The 19577-nt window shown below is 40.9% G+C and overlaps 1 protein-coding gene across 1 annotated transcript in view; it reads left to right on the forward strand.

Moving 5' to 3' along the window:
* Positions 1–19577, forward strand: part of LOC134530119 (uncharacterized) — a 317722-nt gene that overhangs the window by 74097 nt on the left and 224048 nt on the right. The window contains exon 2 of the mRNA XM_063364725.1: positions 13936–14065. Coding sequence (XP_063220795.1) covers positions 13955–14065 — 111 coding nt within the window. The 5' untranslated portion in view covers positions 13936–13954. The remainder of the gene's footprint in view (positions 1–13935; positions 14066–19577) is intronic.

Raw genomic sequence — 19577 nt, forward strand, 5'->3', positions numbered from 1 at the left:
TATATATATATATATATATATATATAAGAAACGGTGGTCTAGAAATTTGTTGCGTGTATTCTCCGGCTTTAGAAAAGGCGAAACAACTTACGTAGTGTAATAGCCTTGTACGACATTACGACAGAGCATGTATTAAAGAATTTCCAGCGGATGGACGGCAGTAAACGGGAAGCCTTCTTTTCACAGACGAGAGAGCCAAAACCCGAAGTTCCCCGAAGTTCATGCTTTTTTTTCCGTATCTTTTATGTAGCTATCCTAACCAAATCAACCGTCCACAATGTTTTAAAGTATTTATAATGTAGCTAACCTAACCTAATTGACCATTAGTATCGTTTTATCAACACCGCCATATTTATTTACAATGAACCAAAAAAAAAAAACCGAAGATGCACGATCAAGCGTTTGGCTCTCTCGTCTGGTAAAAGGATTCGCGCAGTAAACACGTGGATGGACCGCGGTAATGGCGGTATCCTCGCACCCAGAAACATGGCGGACGGGAGTCCTCGCTGCGCGGCTGACCTCTCAGAGGTCTCGCTCCCGGTAAGGAGCGCCACGGCCCTGTCGCTCCCCCATTGGTCGAGGCCGGCCGCGGGGACCAATCCGAATGGCGCCATCGGGGCCGGAGCCACGCCCACTGCTCCGTCCTGGTTGGCCGGCGCTCTGTTCTAGAGGACCACATGTTTGGTTTCTTCGTGTGAGCGTCGGGGACGCACCACAACGCCGAAATACACTAACGCCAAAAAAATGTCATTGCAGGACTGCCACAAAGGTTAGGTTAGGTTAGACTAGGTTAGGTTAGACTAGGTTAGGTTAGGCTAGGTTAGGTTAGGCTAGGATAGGCTAGGTTAAGTTATGTTATATTATTAGAGACCTGAAAAATTCGCGGGTTCATTTCGTGTTATGCTAAAATGCAAAGAATTATACCTTAGTGCGGCTTCTGCCGTTGGTTCACTGTTAATCTGGAGGACTGAGGGTCAATTAGAGACCCTCACTCATAGAAGTGTCGAATCACAGGCCACCCAGTCGAGACGACTCACAAGTCAGCAGCCAATGTACAGTTGGCATTTGCCCGAGTGTGTAGAGGATATTGGAGTCTATCCTGAAGTTCATTGAACCCGCGAATTTTTCCTTTCTCTATATATTATGTTAGGTTAGGTAAGGTTAGGTTTGATTGTGGTATTTCGGCGTTAAGGTACATTTAAGAAACACACACACAAAATAATTCAGTTGTTATAGGAGCACTAAAATATTCAAGTGCGACCCTGTCCGAGGTGATAATGCACCCCGCGACAACTCAGACGGATCTGCGCTGGCGAGGCAGGACTGGCTGGTGCTTCTAGCGCGGTGTCGCCTCTGGACTGGCGCGCAGTCTTCAGCAGTGACCGTAACATTATATGTAGAGACCCGGAAATTTCGCAGATTCGTCTGGCTTCAGAGTAAAATTTAAGGTAATAGGTGTGCTCAACCCATGTTCGCTTTCCCATTGGTTGATTTCTTAGCGAGAGCATGTTTATTCTTGTTAATCGGTACTGCCCGATTGGCTTACTTCTCTCCTAGCTGGGCGTCGTTGGCTCACGGTCATAGAGGGGCGTGTCCAGATAACTGCGGTCCAATCATGAACACAGTGCGACAGTGTGGAGGTTTGCAGTCTAACTTGCGACTAAATAAATGCGCGAAATTTCCGTGTCTCTAATTATATGACAAAGAAATAAAGGTAAAGCTGTAATTCAAGTCCATTGAGTGCATTCAAGGCCTTGTACTTAGAGACCTGCAAAATTCGCGCATTAATTCGGTGATAGGCTACAATTAAAACACATATACCTCTTAGATAATTTTGCTATTGGCTTACTGTTCATCTGGACGAATCTCAACCAGTTATAAACCCTCAACCAAAGAAGTATCGAATCACAGACAAACCAGCTGAGACGACTTACAAGTCGGCAGCCAATGAACTTGCGTTATTTGCCCGAGTGTACAGTGGTAAATGCAGTCTATCCTGAAGGCCATCGAAACCGCGAATTTTGCAGGTCTCTACCCTGTACCAATTGTTTATGCCTAAAAATTACTCTGAAAACACGCCTTTTAGGCATCTGAACACTTATAAAATACCAGTTTAAAAATCTCAATCCAGAAACAAAACTATTTATCGGCCCTCGGCGAATTATTGAACTCTTCTCGTGAACAGACCGCGCTCGAACATCTTGATAGTTTTCAAAGCGCATGGTGTTTTGAAGCTCCGCACATCGTGTGTGTGTGTGACCAGGTAGGGAGAGCCCTTAATAGCTACCTCGGCCGGCTCGAAGCTTATACCTGATACCCGTGCGGTAATGCACAGCCGCGCGGGTGGAGCCAAACGACACCGCAGCCTTACAAGGAGCGACTATTTACATCGCGGTCCCGCCGCCCTTCGCGGCGCAGTCTGAACTCTGCACGGGGATTGAGGTCATGCGCTCTGTTCCAAGCCGCGGGCGGACGGCCTCATCAGCGGCTGAAGTCCTGGACACCTGTCGTGCCCACAAACACTTGTCAGGTTCGCTCGACCAATAGTAGTCCGATCTGTCCAATTTTTTTTTGACGTGACAACGTCTAATAAATCGATGAACGCCGGCTGCACGCACGAAAAAGTGTACCATTACGCACATTGTCCCGTTACGCTGTGTCCCGTTACGCTCATTGTACGCTTGCGCTGCATCTATCTGTTTTCCACTCGATTGGAACAACCATCGATTTGACTTTTTGAGGCACATTTAACATGAAACACTCCCATTCGTTTCCTACTTTTTCCTATCATCGTCCTATCCTTAACAGAATAACAAACATTGGAAGAAGTTAAATAGCAAACATGTATAAAAGTTATAGTTAAAATAATCTCTTGGTTAAAGTAATAAACATATTTTAATTAATGAGTGCAAATAAAAGTAAATTTATTAATTAAATTGTAGATTTCATTTCACTCCTTCTTTGTATCCATACAAAATAGTGATAATTCAATAAAAATGATTAAATTTTATTCATAAAAGTATGCAATCATTTCATCACTGTTTTGTTATGACGTCACGTTAAACTATAGTCCGTAAACCGACTTTACAGACAACCAATTTTTTCCGTTTACGTGTTGGTAAATATTGTAGAAAATTGTCTGTACATTGTTAGTCATATTGTATGTTTAGTTTTTTGTCAGCTGTCAGAAATGAGAGTTGTGTTCTGGTACCATCGGGGTTTTGTTATTTTATCTATTTGTTTTAAGAAAATGGATCAGATAATTTTCATTCAATGTTGTTATAAGGATGGAGTTAATTGTAGCAATGTTTTAGATGATGTAAAATACTGTTTTTGTTAAGTGTCCGTCCTAGACGCCTGGTTGGCGACTTCCCGCCGCACGCCGGCGTGTCGCAGGTTGCCGAACTCGCCGGCGCGAGGCCTGGGCTTGCTTCTCGGACAGCTGAGCCCTCGTCTGCGGCTGAGTGCTCCTGCTGCAAAAACAATACTTACCATTTATAAAACATTACTACTCTTTACTCCAATCGTATGGCAAAATTTCATGCAAATTTTCTGATACATGTTTTTGACGTGACAACGTCTAATAAATCGATGAACGCCGGCTGCACGCATGAAAAAGTGTCCCGTTACGCACATTGTTCCGTTACGCTGTGTCCCGTTACGCTCATTGTACGCTTTCGCCGCACCGACAGAAGTGAAAACTTAAAACTTTGTTTATAAATGTGTAATATGAAATAATTTCTACGTCAAATGTACGTAAGAAAATGAATCTGATTAGTAGTATAATTTCAGGTATTTATTGTTTTATTATTAAAAAAAGTAGCATCTGTCGGCGAGTGCAGTAATAATAGGTTATGTTACAATTGACTAAATCATTATGGTGATTCATATAATTAATGCTAGATATTTGATTACAGTTTATTTATTTGAAAACATGTTCATAATTATTTAAACTTTATAGCTAAATTCCAGTTTTTAAAATTAATTACAAGTCATCTACACGTGAACTGTTTCGTCGACTGTTTATTAAGTGAAGTGAAATGTTAATGTGGTTTTCATTGCTTATTACAACAACAATTTCGGCAATAAAGATTAATTATTCTTGCATTTTAAAAATATGATTACTAGTATAATTTAAAGTATTTATTCTTTTATTATTAAAATAAAAATGATTCAATTTTATTCATAAAAGTATGCAATCACTTCATCAATGTTTTGTTATGACGTTTTTACGTTAAACTATCGTCCGTAAACCGACTTTACAGACAACAAATGTTTTTTAAACAAATAAATAAAATAGCAAATCACTAATGGTACCAAAACACATTTAACCTCTTTTACAGGTGACAAAAAACCAAAGTTTCAAAATGACTTAAAATGTATATATACTTTTCAGAAATGTTTACCAACACAATAATGAAATAATTTCGCGAATCGGATTAATACAACCCATTGAAATAACAGAATTTCCGTTACTTTTTGAACACATTTCGTTTACTAAGACGGTGAGAAATGAACTTTATTTTTACTTGTAAACATAACTTTGACAAACTACTTAATATGTGCGTAAGAACTTTTTTATTTCCAAAAGTGTAAAAAAAATCATAAAAATAGTGCCATAAACAAGGAAAACAGCACAAATCCTCATACTAGTCTCGAATTCTACCATCACCAGTACAAACCAAAAATCAATGTTTTATCTAGACATCGACGCATTTGTTGGCACGGTGTGAAGAAGCCTAAACTCGCTTTATTATAAATTTCAGGGAAAATAAACATAGAAAGCCACCTGCCAACTGTCTCAGTGCCCGCGAAGTGGCCTTCGTGTCCTGTCAGGCATACAATCGCATATCCCATGGACACACTAGCTGACTAATAAAAGGCAACATCACCTGTACAATTCTAAATGGGTAGGAATGTGGAAAAGTGTTTTTGACTTTTGGAACTTTGACTCGAAAATAAATAGGTAGCCTACATTAAATATCGTGGTGAAAATACGCCTCTAATCACTTGATAAAATTTCCAAATAATTCCAGATTGAACGAAAAGAAAGTACTTTCAGTCAAACATCGACCATTTCTAAGATAGCATCCGCAAAATGACGTGACTGGCAAAAATAAGCTGTTATTTATTTAATTGCTTGGAGTGTAAATAATTTCGAAAATGGACTTGGTAATTTTTTAAAAAACAAGATGTTTCAAAATTCTTTATTTGATTTCACAAGGCTATACGTCTTACACGAATAAAGAAATAAACTGGCGACAAATGTGAAGTTACTGATCGAAACGACAAGTTTTAGGTGAGCTATGCCTAGAGACCGGAAAAATTCGCAAATTCATTTCGCGATAGGCTAAAATATAAAAAGTTATACCTCAGTGCTGCCTCTGTTATTGGCTCACAACTCACCTGGAGGACTTTGGGCCAATGAGAAACACCCAACCAAAGCTTTATACGAATCACAAGCTACTACGTTGGGACGTCTCACAAAACAGCAGCCAATGGGTGGGTGACATTTGACCGAGCGTGCGTAGAACTATGGAGTTCATCCTGGAGGTCATTGAGCCCGCGAATTTTTCCGGTCTCCATCTATGCCACATGTTGCTGTTTCATTTAGTTGCCGGCAGACGTCACCCTGATGCCGCGACAGCTGGTACTGCTAGCGCTCACATTCAGCATGCAGACTTTTTGCGTGCCTCGTTTTCAACGAGTCGGTTACAACTGTTCAGCGTGATTTTTCTGTTGGCAGCGAAATTGCTTAACCCCCCTTCCCCCTCCTTCTGCCTGAGCAAGACCTTCCAACATTTGGTCTCCTGAACGACGGATCGGCCGTATTGGAACTGCACCATTGGCCCCCGAGGCCTCTGATCTCAGCGAGGGTTTGTCGGAGACGCCGCATTGCAACAGCAGTAGCTGCAGGAAATGTTAGTACTTAAAAAATACGACATAAGCAGGAACATAACAGGGTTCTACTGTACTTCACAATGCTGAGAACTGAACCCCAGGATCATTTATTAACCATAAAATTAAATTGTTTTAATACTTTTTGCTTCACTAATTATAATAACACTAACATAGTTTGTTTTTAACTAGATTCGTAAACTAGTACAAGGTTTAAACGAACCATTTTAGTTGATTTCATCTCAGACTATGTCTCATTTGATAAAATCAAGTTGAAATGTTATTTAAATGCAAAAGTACACTTCCTTAAATAGTATACCATGTGAAAAAGCCCTATATTGGTTCAAGTTACACATTACACACATGCCGGTACTCTATTGATGGATGCTTATTTAATGGACACTATATTTTGTTTCCTACAACTTAACAGGCTTCAAAATAGTTACTGCGGACATTTCCGCATTGCCCCTGAAGTGTTCGCAAGTTTGGATACCGTTCAAACGAGTGCCGTAATCTAGTCATTTCAGCTAATGCGTCGACAATTCATGGAAATTTTCTTGTTATCTTAAGAGCAATCAGGTACTTCTACTGGGAGACCATCCAGTGACTTTAAGCTACTAAGAGCTACATAAGCCTGTCCGGCAGCAAAGAGACGCGATCACAAATAAACAGCTGCACAATCTACAGTGCAACCTTGCATTTTATGCACGGTAGATGGCCAACTCAGTATTAATGGCAACATTCGCCTTTCACCAGCACCGTAGCTGTATTTCACTGGAAACTGAATGAATATTGGTTTAATTATATGAAGACCCTTTGTGCCGAAATCCACATGGACTGATGGAATGTCCGTGTCGTACACTTGATCACGCCGGAAGAGTGGCCAGATAATTTCAGACATAGTACCCATATTGCCTTTAACGAACCCTCGGAAAACATAATAAATCGAAAAGAATAAATTTTTAAAATTTTCAAAATTTCAGGGCAAAACGCCCTCCCCCATTTTCCCTCCGAAAGGGAGAAAGTCAAACCACGGATACATTTTCGACCATATCCTGACCTCGGAAACACTCTAAATTAAAACGAATATATTTGTGTAATTTTCGAAATTTAGGGGCATTAGCCCTACCTCTACTCCGAGGGGAAGAAGGACGAAGCTCGGGAACATGTTCAACCATAACACGACCTCGGAAAAACTCTAAATTGAAAAGAATATACTTTTAAAATTTTCGAAATGTTGGGTCTTTAACCTCCCTCCCCCCACCTAGGGTAACAGTCGACCCCGGGGCACATTCCTACTATGCCCCGACCTCATAGTTCCACAAAAATCCTGGTTATTAACCATAGCTTGAAATTAGTGGTTTTTTGACCCTCTGACAAACCCCCACCCCCCCCCCCCCCACCGCTTATTTACACTAAGGCCTTGAGTTATCAAAACATTGCGTTGTTCGAGGTTCTTTATATGTATGCGAAATTTCAACACATTTTCGGACGTCGAAAAGTAAGTAAAAATTGAATGGAAAGATTTTATTAAATAGTCCTTTCATCCATGCATACAGTTCAAGCTAATAAAAGCATGGTGAAAATACCAGGCTTCCTAAAACAAAAAAAAAAGCGACTTTTTCGGGATGTCTGTCATATTTCCGTTTGCACACGCATTTGCGGACTGCTTACCTGCAGTCTTGTGAGATTACTTTCATTTTTCAACCACAGCTTATCTTGGAATTTTTTCATGAGCTTCGTGCGTGTGTGAAGCTATAAATGAATCACGGTGAGCACATATAGTTACACATTAACTCTCCTACCTTGTATTTATTACGTTATATAATCTATAATAGTCATATATTACTTGACCAGACTTGGTTGCTTGTCGACTCACCCGCCTCGTCTGCACACAAAGAGCGCTTATAATTTTAAAGAAATGTGAACTGAATCCAAACAAGCTGCGGAAAAATACACGAGATAAAAAAAAATTGGTTGTCTGTAAAGTCGGTTTACGGACGATATTTTAACGTGACAACGTCATAACAAAACATTGATGAAATGATTGCATACTTTTATGAATAAAATTGAACAATTTTTATTGAAATATCACTATTTTGTATGAATACAAAGAAGGAGTGAAATGAAATCTACAATTTAATTGATAAATTTACTTTTATTTGCCCTCATTAATTCAAATATGTTTATTACTTTAACGAAGAGATTATTTTAACTATAACTTTTATACATGTTTGCTATTTAACTTCTTCCAATCTGCGTTATTCTGTTAAGGATGGGACGATGATAGGAAAAGTAGGAAACGAATGGGAGTGTTTCAAGTTTAATGTGCCTCGAAAAAGTAAAATCGATGGTTGTTCCAATCGAGTGGAAGAGAGATAGATGCGGCGCAAGCGTACAAAGAGCGTAACGGGACAAAGTGTATCGGGACTATGTGCGTAACGGGACAATGAGTCATCCTTTTTCGTGCATGCATCCGGCGCTCATCGATTTATTAGACGTTGTCACGTCAATAAGGAAAAAAAAGCAACAGCACGAAATTGCCTGCCAATTAGAAAAATTTCACTTTGAAATGAGCTTGGTGTGTGAGAAGTGTCTGGTTCGTTGCCAGGCGGACTCCAGGCGGAGGCGCCACATACACTGAGCCTCGCCCAGCCACCCTGGGTGAGGGAGGGGGGGGGGGTGGCCTTGCTCAGGGTCAACACTCGCGCGACGCACCTTGTAAGGCCCCCGGCCCGGCCTGCTGCGAGCAACACCGGCCCAAGTCTGTGTCCCGGGCCTTCCCAGACACTTCTGCAGCAACCGCGATGTTTCAAACGACCTGGAAGGGAATGAAAGGGTCGTTACCACAACGCCGAAATACCACAACGCCGAACGTACAATAACGCCGAATGCCAAATTGACCGCAACGCCGACAGCTAGAAAACTGCTGTGTACCACAACGCCGTAATAGATTAACGCCGAAAAATGTTGCCACAGGAGTAAAATGAAAAACAACTGAATGAATTTGTGTGCTAACCTTACCTAATCTAACCTTTGTGGCAGTCCTGCAATGACTTTTTTCGGCGTTAATGTATTTCGGCGTTGTGGTACAGAGAAGTTTTCTAGCTGTCGGCTTTGTAGTCAATTTGGCATTCGGCGTTATGGTTTTCGGCGTTATTGTACGTTCGGAGTTGTGGTATTTCGGCGTTGTGGTATTTCGGCGTTGTGGTGCGTCCCCGGAATATGAAACATTAATGTACTTAGACAAAAACTCTCGCTCAGGAATGGTGTCTGTAGCACGAGCTGTACGCAGCAAGGTTCTCACTTCGTTTAACTTACTATCTGCCATCACGTTCATCACATTAGCGGACGTTGCGCCGTGGTTAGAAAGTCTGATGCCAGTAGGTCATCTGGAGAGGCCAGTGCCATGTTGATCGGTTGCGAGAACCGTGTGTGCTAAATCATGTTTCGATACGAATACAACCAGGGTCTAGGCACAGTGCAGAGGAACACAACCAGGTCTAGGCACAGTGCAAACGAATACCACCAGGATCTAGGTAGAGTGCAGACGAATACACCCATGTCTAGGTACAGTGCAGGCGAAAAAAAATTTAAGTTCAGAGCCACGCTTTGTAGTAATTCAATGAGAGACTTATAAAAACGAGTGTAACACATCAGATCTTAAATCCACATATGATTAAATTGGATAGTATATTTTAAGAAAGTGTTTGTGACAGATTTTGCAGCTTCAAAACACTGCCAGACGAAGGGCGTTAGTGGAGGAAATTCAGAAAGTAAGACGAGATGAATAAGAGATATTATACGAGGTGACATGAACGATTGCGTAGGAAACTAACCAAATTTCTCTGTAAAGTTTCGGTAGCAGTGCTTGGAATATTAAGACCGCCGCAAAATTCTGTGACATAACCATGTTTTATAAAATTCGGAGAACTTTATGCGAGTGGTTAGAACGATGCGACTTGCTGGACATAGGTAAACTAAGTACATCTGGAGGTCAAATGTGGTGTTGGAGCCAGGGACGAGGGGTGCTGGTCATGAGCAGAACTACGAGCCAGGCTCAGCACAGTCACGGGTTAGAGTTCCTACTGCAACCCCGCCAAACCATCCAACTCACAACACCTCAGGGCCACCAAACATCCGTTATCTACATCACCATTAAAACCTAGTATCTATCTTCACAACTGGAGCTAGTGGGACGGCAATCCGCGGCCTGGAACTCCACCCGGGGGCCTGTGGTTCGATGCCCGGATCTTGCACTCGGACCTCGAGGCCCGCAGTGCTGTGACGACAGTACAGTTGCAGCTCGCCCTGCGGCGGTGTTGCCTGATCGAGCAACAAGTCTGAGCTTGCCGTTCACGCACCGCCTCCCCAGAGGTCGCGACCTCGACCACGGAGCCGCTGGCGGGGGGAGTGGGTGACCTTGACCGCCGCCAGACGTCCCGGCGCGCTGGTGACTCTGGTCAGACGTCAGCAGCCGGGCCTGGGCCGGGTGGGGTCGTTACCACACGCCGAAATACCATAACGCCGAAATGCCAAAATTGACCACAACGCCGTCAGCTAGAAAACTGCTGTGTACCACAACGCCGAAATAACAACTGAATGAATTTATGTGTGTTTCTAAAATGTACCTTAAAGCCGAAATACCACAATCAAACCTAACCTTACCTAAGCTAACCTAACCTAGCGTAATATAACCTAACCTAACTTAACCTAGCCTATCCTAGCCTAGCCTAACCTAACCTAGTCTAACCTAACCTAGTCTAACCTAACCTAGTCTAACCTAACCTAACCTTTGTGGCAGTCCTGCAATGACATTTTTCGGCGTTAGTGTATTTCGGCGTTGTGGTAATTCGGCGTTGTGGTTCACAGCAGTTTTCTAGCTGTCGGCGTTGTGGTCAATTTGGCATTTCGGCGTTGTGGTGCGTCCCCGGCCGGGTGCACATCCAAGTGAATAACAGCATCGGTAACAGCATGTCGTGTGCACAATACATAACCGCCATGTTTTCCAACCCACTCGTTCACAACAGCGCACAGGACTGTCGTGTGCATGAAAGAGAGGTTGTTACGGTAGGAGGGAAGTGAGTCTATTTTTATTTCCGTTACGGACGCCCGGCGCAACAGCCAATGAGAGCAGAGTAGCAAGCCATTCTGACGGGACCAGAGAACCGTTTATATTTGTTAATAATATTGTGGCAAGGAACTGTCTAGATATTACAATGCTCAGGTGTATACTTCCTGCTTTAAAAATGCATTATTACTATTAATGATAAAAAATTGGTTGTATTTAAAGTCGGTTTACGGACAATAGTTTAACGTTACAACGTCATAACAAAACATTGATGAAATGATTGCATACTTTTATGAATAAAATTGTATCATTTTTATTGAATTATAACTATTTTGTATGAATACAAAGAAGGAGTGAAATCAAATCTACAATTTGATTGATTTACATTTATTTGCACTCAGTAATTCAAATATGTTTATTACTTTAACGAAGATATTATTTTAACTATAAATTATATACATGTTTGATATTTAACTTCTTCCAATCTGTGTTATTCTGTTTAGGATAGGACGATGATAGGAAAAGTAGGAAACGAATGGGAGTGTTTCAAGTTTAATGTGCCTCGAAAAAGTCAAATCGATGGTTGTTCCAATCGAGTGCAAGAGAGAATGATGCGGCGCAAGCGTACAATGAGCGTAACGGGACAGATCGTAACTGGACAATGTGCGTTACGGGACACTTTTTCGTGCGTGCAGCTGGCGTTCATTGATTTATTAGAAGTTGTCACGTCAAACAAATCAAGGTTGCCAACATTTACTTTTGAAAAGTTAACGTTTTTAGGTGGTCAGGTTGCCTGTAACTACCGCACAGATCTCGGGTCTCCAAGGTGCACCGCGAGTCAGCCGGGCGCAAGAAGCGACTCGTGACGCAGCGGCGGGAATAGCGCCTGACCGGGCTGACCAGTACCACGGTGGAGGGGGGGAGGGGGGGAGGTGACAGAGGTAACGACCTGGCGAGGCACGGGGTCCCACGGCCAGCCCGTCCGTCGTGTTCAGCGAATACAATCATAATTAAATACAAGTAATTCTGAAAACACTCTAGTGCTGTTCAAAAATATTGAATTCAATTAAATTGGACATTTGAATATTGTAAGGTATGTCTCACATTAGGAAAGATTTTTTTTCTTAATTTGCTTGAAAATTTTGTAGTAATCATATTATTTTATGTTTTAAATTAAATCTCACCGAAATAGTTTTCAAGACTAATAAAAATGTACGACTATAAAAATATTGCCGATTGGTTTTTCTGACAGTAAATCAGGGTTGTTTTTTTTTTTTTTTTTGGAATATTTTAGATTTATACGAAAGTACCTACTGGAGATATTTTAGTTGACGAGTGAATTATTCCACATACGATCGACATGATAAGATGTGTGTATGTGTGTATATATATATATATATATATATATATATATATATATATATATATGATATGAGAATATTAAATTTCATGGTGGTTCCGTTGCCAAAAATTAGCAGATATAATGCAACCAAGAGCGCCTGCAGAATTTCATTTCGTTGGGAAAAAAAAAGGGGGGGGGGGAGGAGGATGGTAGAGGAACATAACCACTTGGCCCGCTGATGGAAAATTCTTTCCATTTGTTGGGAATGATAATTTTTTATTTTTTTTATTTTTAAGATTATGGAAAATGATTTCAGGGAAGGGGGTTTTCATGGTTTGATTCCCGACGGGCCCAAAACCGAAAGACAGTGGGAAGCGTGGCGGACGTTGCCGTGGTCTGTGTGTTTCCTCGGGGTGCTCCCGCTTCCCCCACCAAGTTATTCCGCCGCTGCTCCAAACCCTAGGTCATCTCAGCTCATGCGTCCCCCAGGCTGGCCGGAGCGACAGGTCTGTCCCTCGTGTAGACTAGACGGCTCCTGTGAGTGTCAGCCCCGCTACATCCATGCTGACCCTGCCTCGGGTATTGCACTACGTGTCGATCAGCATTCCCCAGTTTGTTGTAACAGGATCATTCACGCGAACATCGCGAACCATAGTTTACAAGATTGCAGCATGTTACAAGGAACAAAGCACCCAGTGTGGCAAACACGACACCCACCCCTTGATGCATGTACCTATGGACACAGAGAGGAAGTCACATGTGAACCATCAATAAAGAAACAGAAAATTACAAAATGGCGACCGACCTCGCTAAATAACTAAATACCTACATACACACACACAAATACATATAAACGCCCCAGTGAAAACTAACTGAACAGATGATAAACTGAAAAAAACTTGTTACACCACAAACCTTACCTTTTTAAAATAACGTCCTCTAAAGTACTGATATGCATGAAAAAAAAATTACATCACTAAACTTTCACATTTAGTAAGTGGTACGTCAACATTATAATTGACTAGCTATTACAAATTATTTAGGATATTGTTAACAACTTGCTACTGGAAGTGCTGAGTCGGGCTGCGGTCCACAGAACAAGGAGGGAAATAAAGAAGTGCGACTCTTACAGTGGAAACTGAAACCATGTTTCACGCGACATGTGTCGCTATCTGTTGGGCGGGCCCATAACTACCAGCAAATAAAAATTCGGAATAGAGGTTCTCATACAAAGTTTTTTTAGTTAATACTTTTTTTTGGTTATATTAAGTTATCTCCTTGGCGGCGCAAAACTAACTAATTTAATCGATGCGACAATACTAAACTCTGTTTTGTAATAAACCGTCATGTAATAAATAAAGGAGTAGGAGGTACAAAAACTCATTGTATTACACACCACAAAATTAGTGGCTACCTAAATAGAGTGAATTTTCACTGGTTTGTTTGCCTGATAATATCTTATACATTACTTGTCCTAATAAATTAATGAAATTATGTCAGCATATATTATGAAAACTTCTATCTAGCGGACGGGCCCACAACTACTTCAAAAAACTAGGTCTCAGGCTCGGTAATTAGAGTTTCTCCCCCATGGTCTGAAGAGTGACGCCGGCGGGTGTTGCAGGCGCGGCGGACATGCGCAGATGAGCGGGCCGGCCGCCCCCAGGCCCCCGGGGGCTTCGCCGCCCCTCCAGGTGGTGTGCGAGGCGCGCTACGAGGCAGAGCCGCCCTCCAACATAGATCTGCGCCAGCTGGTGAGTGGCCCGCCCTACCCACGAACAGTTATCAAACAATATCCCAACAAGGTCTACTAATATACCAACAATATATACTAATATCACAACAATATCTACTAACATCCCAACAATATCTACTAATATCACAACAATATCTACTAATATCACAACAATATATACTAATATCCTAACAATATCTACTAATATCCCAAAAATATATACTAATATCACAACAATATCAACTAATTTCACAACAATATCTACTAATATCACAACAGTATCTACTAATATCCCAACAATATCTACTAATATCCCAAAAATATCTACTAATATCACAACAATATCTACTAATATCACAATTTCTACTAATATCACAACAATATCTACTAATATCGCAACAACATCTACTAATATCCCAACAATATTTACAATATCACAACAATATCTACTATTATCCCAAAAATATATACTAATATCCCAACAATATATACTAATATCCCAACAATATCTACTAATATCGCAACAAAATCTACTAATATACCAACAATATTTACTAATATCAAAACAATATCTACTAATATCTATACAATATATACTATTATCCCAACAATATATACTAATATCCCAACAATATCTACTAATATCCCAACAATATCTACTAATATCGCAACAACATCTACTAATATCCCAACAATATTTACTAATGTCACAACAATATCTACTAATATCTATCCAATATCTACTAATATTCCAACAATATCTACTGTAAGCGTTGTAGAGTTTTGCTTCACGGTCACAATTAAAGAGTTACTCAAACAGTTTTTAGATAAGCGCTTGCGCGAGTACTTCATTGTTGATTTCTCGCTCGCAGAGCCACCTACGCAAAATGGCGACTCCTGAGCGTAAATCCGTTTTGTGTTCTGCAATTTTCTAAGGATGAATCTGTAATTTGAGCCCTCTCCGTTGGAATCTCTTTTTTTTACGAGAGTGGTTGAACGTCGAAGTCCCTGGCCGTTGAATTGGTCGTAATGAGATGAGAGCTTTCCGATTGCTTTGTGAACACAGAAGTGGCACGGATTTACAACCTTGAACGAATTATTTGACATTATTACGAAGCGCGTACGCGGAATTTCACTTGGGATGGGGTCGGGAATAGAATAACTTTGCCCGCTCTGTTTGCTTTCAAATTGAATCATTTAGTTGGTGGGACTGATAAAACGTTTTAGGATGCGAGTGTGTCCGAGTTTCAATTCTGAGAACAAACCATACATCGAAAAAATTACGTGTACATACACACGCATCATATAAAAGGTTTATGGTTATGGTTAATTATTTAACAATTGAACGGGTCTGTGGAAATATGAAATATAAACGAATCGCATGATTGATAGAAGGAACGATCAGCCATCAGTTGGTGCTGTCATCTGGCGGGTAGACGCGGCAGCGCTACGAACTCGCGTTGCCAGTTTGGTGCTGCTATCTAGCGGCCACGGCTTGAACTGCGTGGGCGAGGTTAGAACTATAATGCGAATACGGAGGGTGATTGGAACCATTCCTTCACGTTGCCAGTGTACACTGTGCGAATGCACATGATCTGGTATAAATATGTTACACGAACTGACGTTATATGACACTTATTATTACCAGGTACGTTCTGACTTAAGATTGGTTGGCAAATAGATTTTAGCGATGGTCTCAAGGGGATCATACCCTAACGTAAGATTTTTTTTTTTTTAATTGGCCCTAAATTTTGAACAGGTGTACTATTTAAATTAACTGTTTCAACAAACCACATGATCTAGCTTTGGATAATTTTTAAGCCAATATTCGCGATTTAGTGTAACTATTACGTACACAGAAGCCGTTTACTTATACTAATTAGAGATTTCCTTTCCGCTGTGAAATAATGCTGTAACCTGGTAATTACAGCGTAACAAACTCTGTAAAGATATTGTTTAGGTATATCTTGACGTGCCAACTATTGGTTTTTTGACGTGACAACGTCTAATATATCGATGAACGCCGGCTGCACGCACGAAAAAGTGTCCCGTAACGCACATTATCCCGTTACGCTATGTCCCGTTACGCTCATTGTACGCTTGCGCCGCATCTATCTCTCTTCCACTCGATTGGAACAACCATCGATTTGACTTTTTCGAGGCACATTAAACTTGAAACACTCCCATTCGTTTCCTACTTTTCCTATAATCGTCCTATCCTTAACAGAATAACACAGATTGGAAGAAGTTGAATAGCAAACATATATAAAAGTTATAAAAATAATCTCTTCGTTAAAGTAATAAACATATTTGAATTAATGAGTTCAAATAAAAGTAAATTTATCAATTAAATTGTAGATTTCATTTCACTCCATATTTGTATCCATACAAAATAGTGATAATTCATTAAATATTATTCAATTTTATTCTTAAAAGTATATAATCATTTCATGAATGTTTTGTTATGACGCTGTCACGTTAAACTATCGTCCTTAAACCGACTTTACAGCCAATCAATTTTTTTTCTTCAGATTAGACGTTACATCAAAAAATTCTCAAATAATTTCTCCTAAATGGATCTAAAGTATTCAGTAAAAGAAGAGTACGGGAAAACCGACGAAGGGAAAGGAGGTTGGAGCCGTAGCTCGTGCGTGGCTCCGTACGCACGCGCATGATAACGGAACAACTCTCGCGTGGCCGCGTGTTATTGTCTGCACGCGAGGACGCAGATCGGGGCAGGGCAGACTCCCGGGTATTCCTGCTCGCAGAACCAGTTACCAGAGCGCCCGCCGCGGCAGGCGGAGTGGAAGACCTTGACGGCGCCGAGCGGCGTGTGCGGAATAAACAAACCTACTGTTAACTGAGGCACTTTCAAACCAGCGACGAGCACACATGTCCTGCACGTAACATAGTGAACTGTCATATGCGCCGGCGTTGCGTTTAACCCATACCTCCCATAGGCCTCGCATCACCAGTTTATGGAATCACAGTACACTCCTGATTATCCGCGAAATTAAGTGGCAGGGCCACCGCGGATAGTGAAAATCGCGGATAATCCGCAAAAGAGCCGAAAATGGGAAACAAAAAAGAAAACATAAATTTTAACTCAAAAATCCAAAAATTTATGTACAGTAAAAGTTACAATGAATAGTAAAAAAAATTTAATGATGCTACAATTTTAGTATTTTACTGAATAATTAACATACGATACATTTCAGTAATGTAAACATAAAGGTGCTCGGTACTTACTTCGTTACAAGGATACAGTACTGTACGTACTCAGAGACTGCATTAGACATTAAAAAAAAAAAGCAACTATACGACTAGAAACAAAGCGCGACAGAGACAAAAATTACAACGCATGCCAGCCTACTGCGTGAGTTCCGAGAAGGCCTGTGGCGTTTTACTGTATACTGCACACAATACACTCGTCAGTAGAGTTCAAATTTTGCTCACTTGTAACAAAATACAGATTTACATATGTGCTGTATTTTTTTTGGTAGCATGCGCGGATAATCCGCACCGTGGATCATCCGCCCGCGGATAATAGGGAGTTTACTGTTCGTTACTTCTGAGGACTGGCGAAGAGAAATGCCATTCCATTTTTGAAACATTTACAGACCACCGCTACGCAAAAGAGCGAGTGGCTTCATTAACTCGTTAACGCCATTTTACGTCAGTCACAATGGGGGGTTGTTAAGTTGTGAAAAAAAGGAAGGCTCTACTTTGTTTCCAAACACGAACTTAAATAATTAAAACGGGAATGAAATGAGGTTCTTTCAAATTACCCGGTGGAAGAGAGTAAGCCGCAGTATCCAGCCTTGAGACAGCTCTGGCCTTGTTTGACGGGTTTTCCTTCACTGTCTAGCAAAGGACGGCCATCAAGTCAGGACAGTAAAAGGTAGTGTTTATGTTGTTGTTATGAAAGTGACTAGAATGTTTTATCTTAGTTGTAATTATAAAGTTCCTGGAGGGCTTGGAACCATGTTTGAAAAATATTTAGTCAGGTCTGTTATTTACCCACTTTAAGTTAGAAACGAAATATGTTATTCTGCCGATCAAAAATAACAAATTTTATTTTAATACGACTCAACATGCACAACTTACATTTCGATGTACCGAACAGAAAAATTAGAGTCAGCCATAAGAAAAAAAAAATTGGTTGTCTGTAAAGTCGGTTTACAGACGATAGTTTAACGTGACAACGTCATAACAAAACATAGATGAAATGATTGCATACTTTTATGAAGAAAATTGAATCATTTTTATTGAATTATCACTATTTTGTATGGATACAAAGAAGTAGTGAAATGAAATCTACAATTGAATTGATAAACTTACTTTTATCTGCACTCATTAATTCAAATATGTTTATTACTTTAACGAACAGATTATTTTAACTATAACTTTTATACATGCTTGCTATTTAACTTCTTCCAATCTGTGTTATTCTGTTAAGAATAGGACGATGATAGGAAAAGTAGGAAACGAATGGGAGTGTTTCAAGTTTAATGTGCCTCGAAAAAGTCAAATCGATGGTTGTTCCAATCGAGTGGAAGAGAGATAGATGCGGCGCAAGCGTACAATGAGCGTAACGGGACACAGCGTAACGGGACAATTTGTGTAACTGGACACTTTTTCGTGCGTGCAGTCGGCGTTCATCCATTTATTAGACGTTGTCATGTCAAAAACGAACATTACTATTTTTTCCCCCTATACTCTTATAATCTTTGAATGCCTGCTGTGGCTTAGAACCCTTTCTTAAACTTTATACTCATACGATATCCCCCAAAACATTGTTGGGTTATGTAGCGGAGCTTAGCGTTCGGTTTGCTGCAAATAATGTCACGATAGTTTGCTGAACTATTTTTGAAAATAAGTGAGGAACATTTCGTTACGATCTCATTGTTCTTGGTTTATTATTTTAGGAGCCTTGTTGGGGGGATGCGCTCACAACTTAATTCTAAACGCACTATTGCCCAAGGTTGGCTTCGAACCCGCAACTCAAGGTTCAGAGGTCAGGCACCCTGGTCTCCAGACGCGCCCTGGCTGACACCTTCTAGTGCTCATTGCACGTTCCTGCGCAGATGTATGGCACGTTCCTGCGTAGATGCATTGCACGTTCCTGCGTAGATGTATTGCACGTTCCTGCCGGCTGTTCGATCGCAGCTGTCCAGTTTTGACCTGCGTCGAGCGCGGAGTGTCACGACTTGTCCTTGACTTTGTTTCGTGGGCCAGGCCATTAATTCGACAGACGCATAAACCTTTTCACGGCGCTAGGGAAACGGGAGAGGTAATGGGGAGAGGTAATGGGGAAAAGTCGAAGGAGAGGTAGGCCGGAATTATCTGAGAAGAAATGAGCTGAGGACAGTAATGAAGAAGGCCGGGGTTTGGTTTTTAATTACTTGAGTGCGAGCTCCATTATGATTTACAAATAACATAATTTATGAGGGAAAAACAAACTACCACTAAACTACTTTGCGCACACAATGGTTATTATATTTGACAACTGTTTGGGAACGTTTTGGGTG

The sequence above is a fragment of the Bacillus rossius genome, chromosome 3 (genome assembly GCF_032445375.1).
Source record: "Bacillus rossius redtenbacheri isolate Brsri chromosome 3, Brsri_v3, whole genome shotgun sequence".
Taxonomy (NCBI): domain Eukaryota; kingdom Metazoa; phylum Arthropoda; class Insecta; order Phasmatodea; family Bacillidae; genus Bacillus; species Bacillus rossius.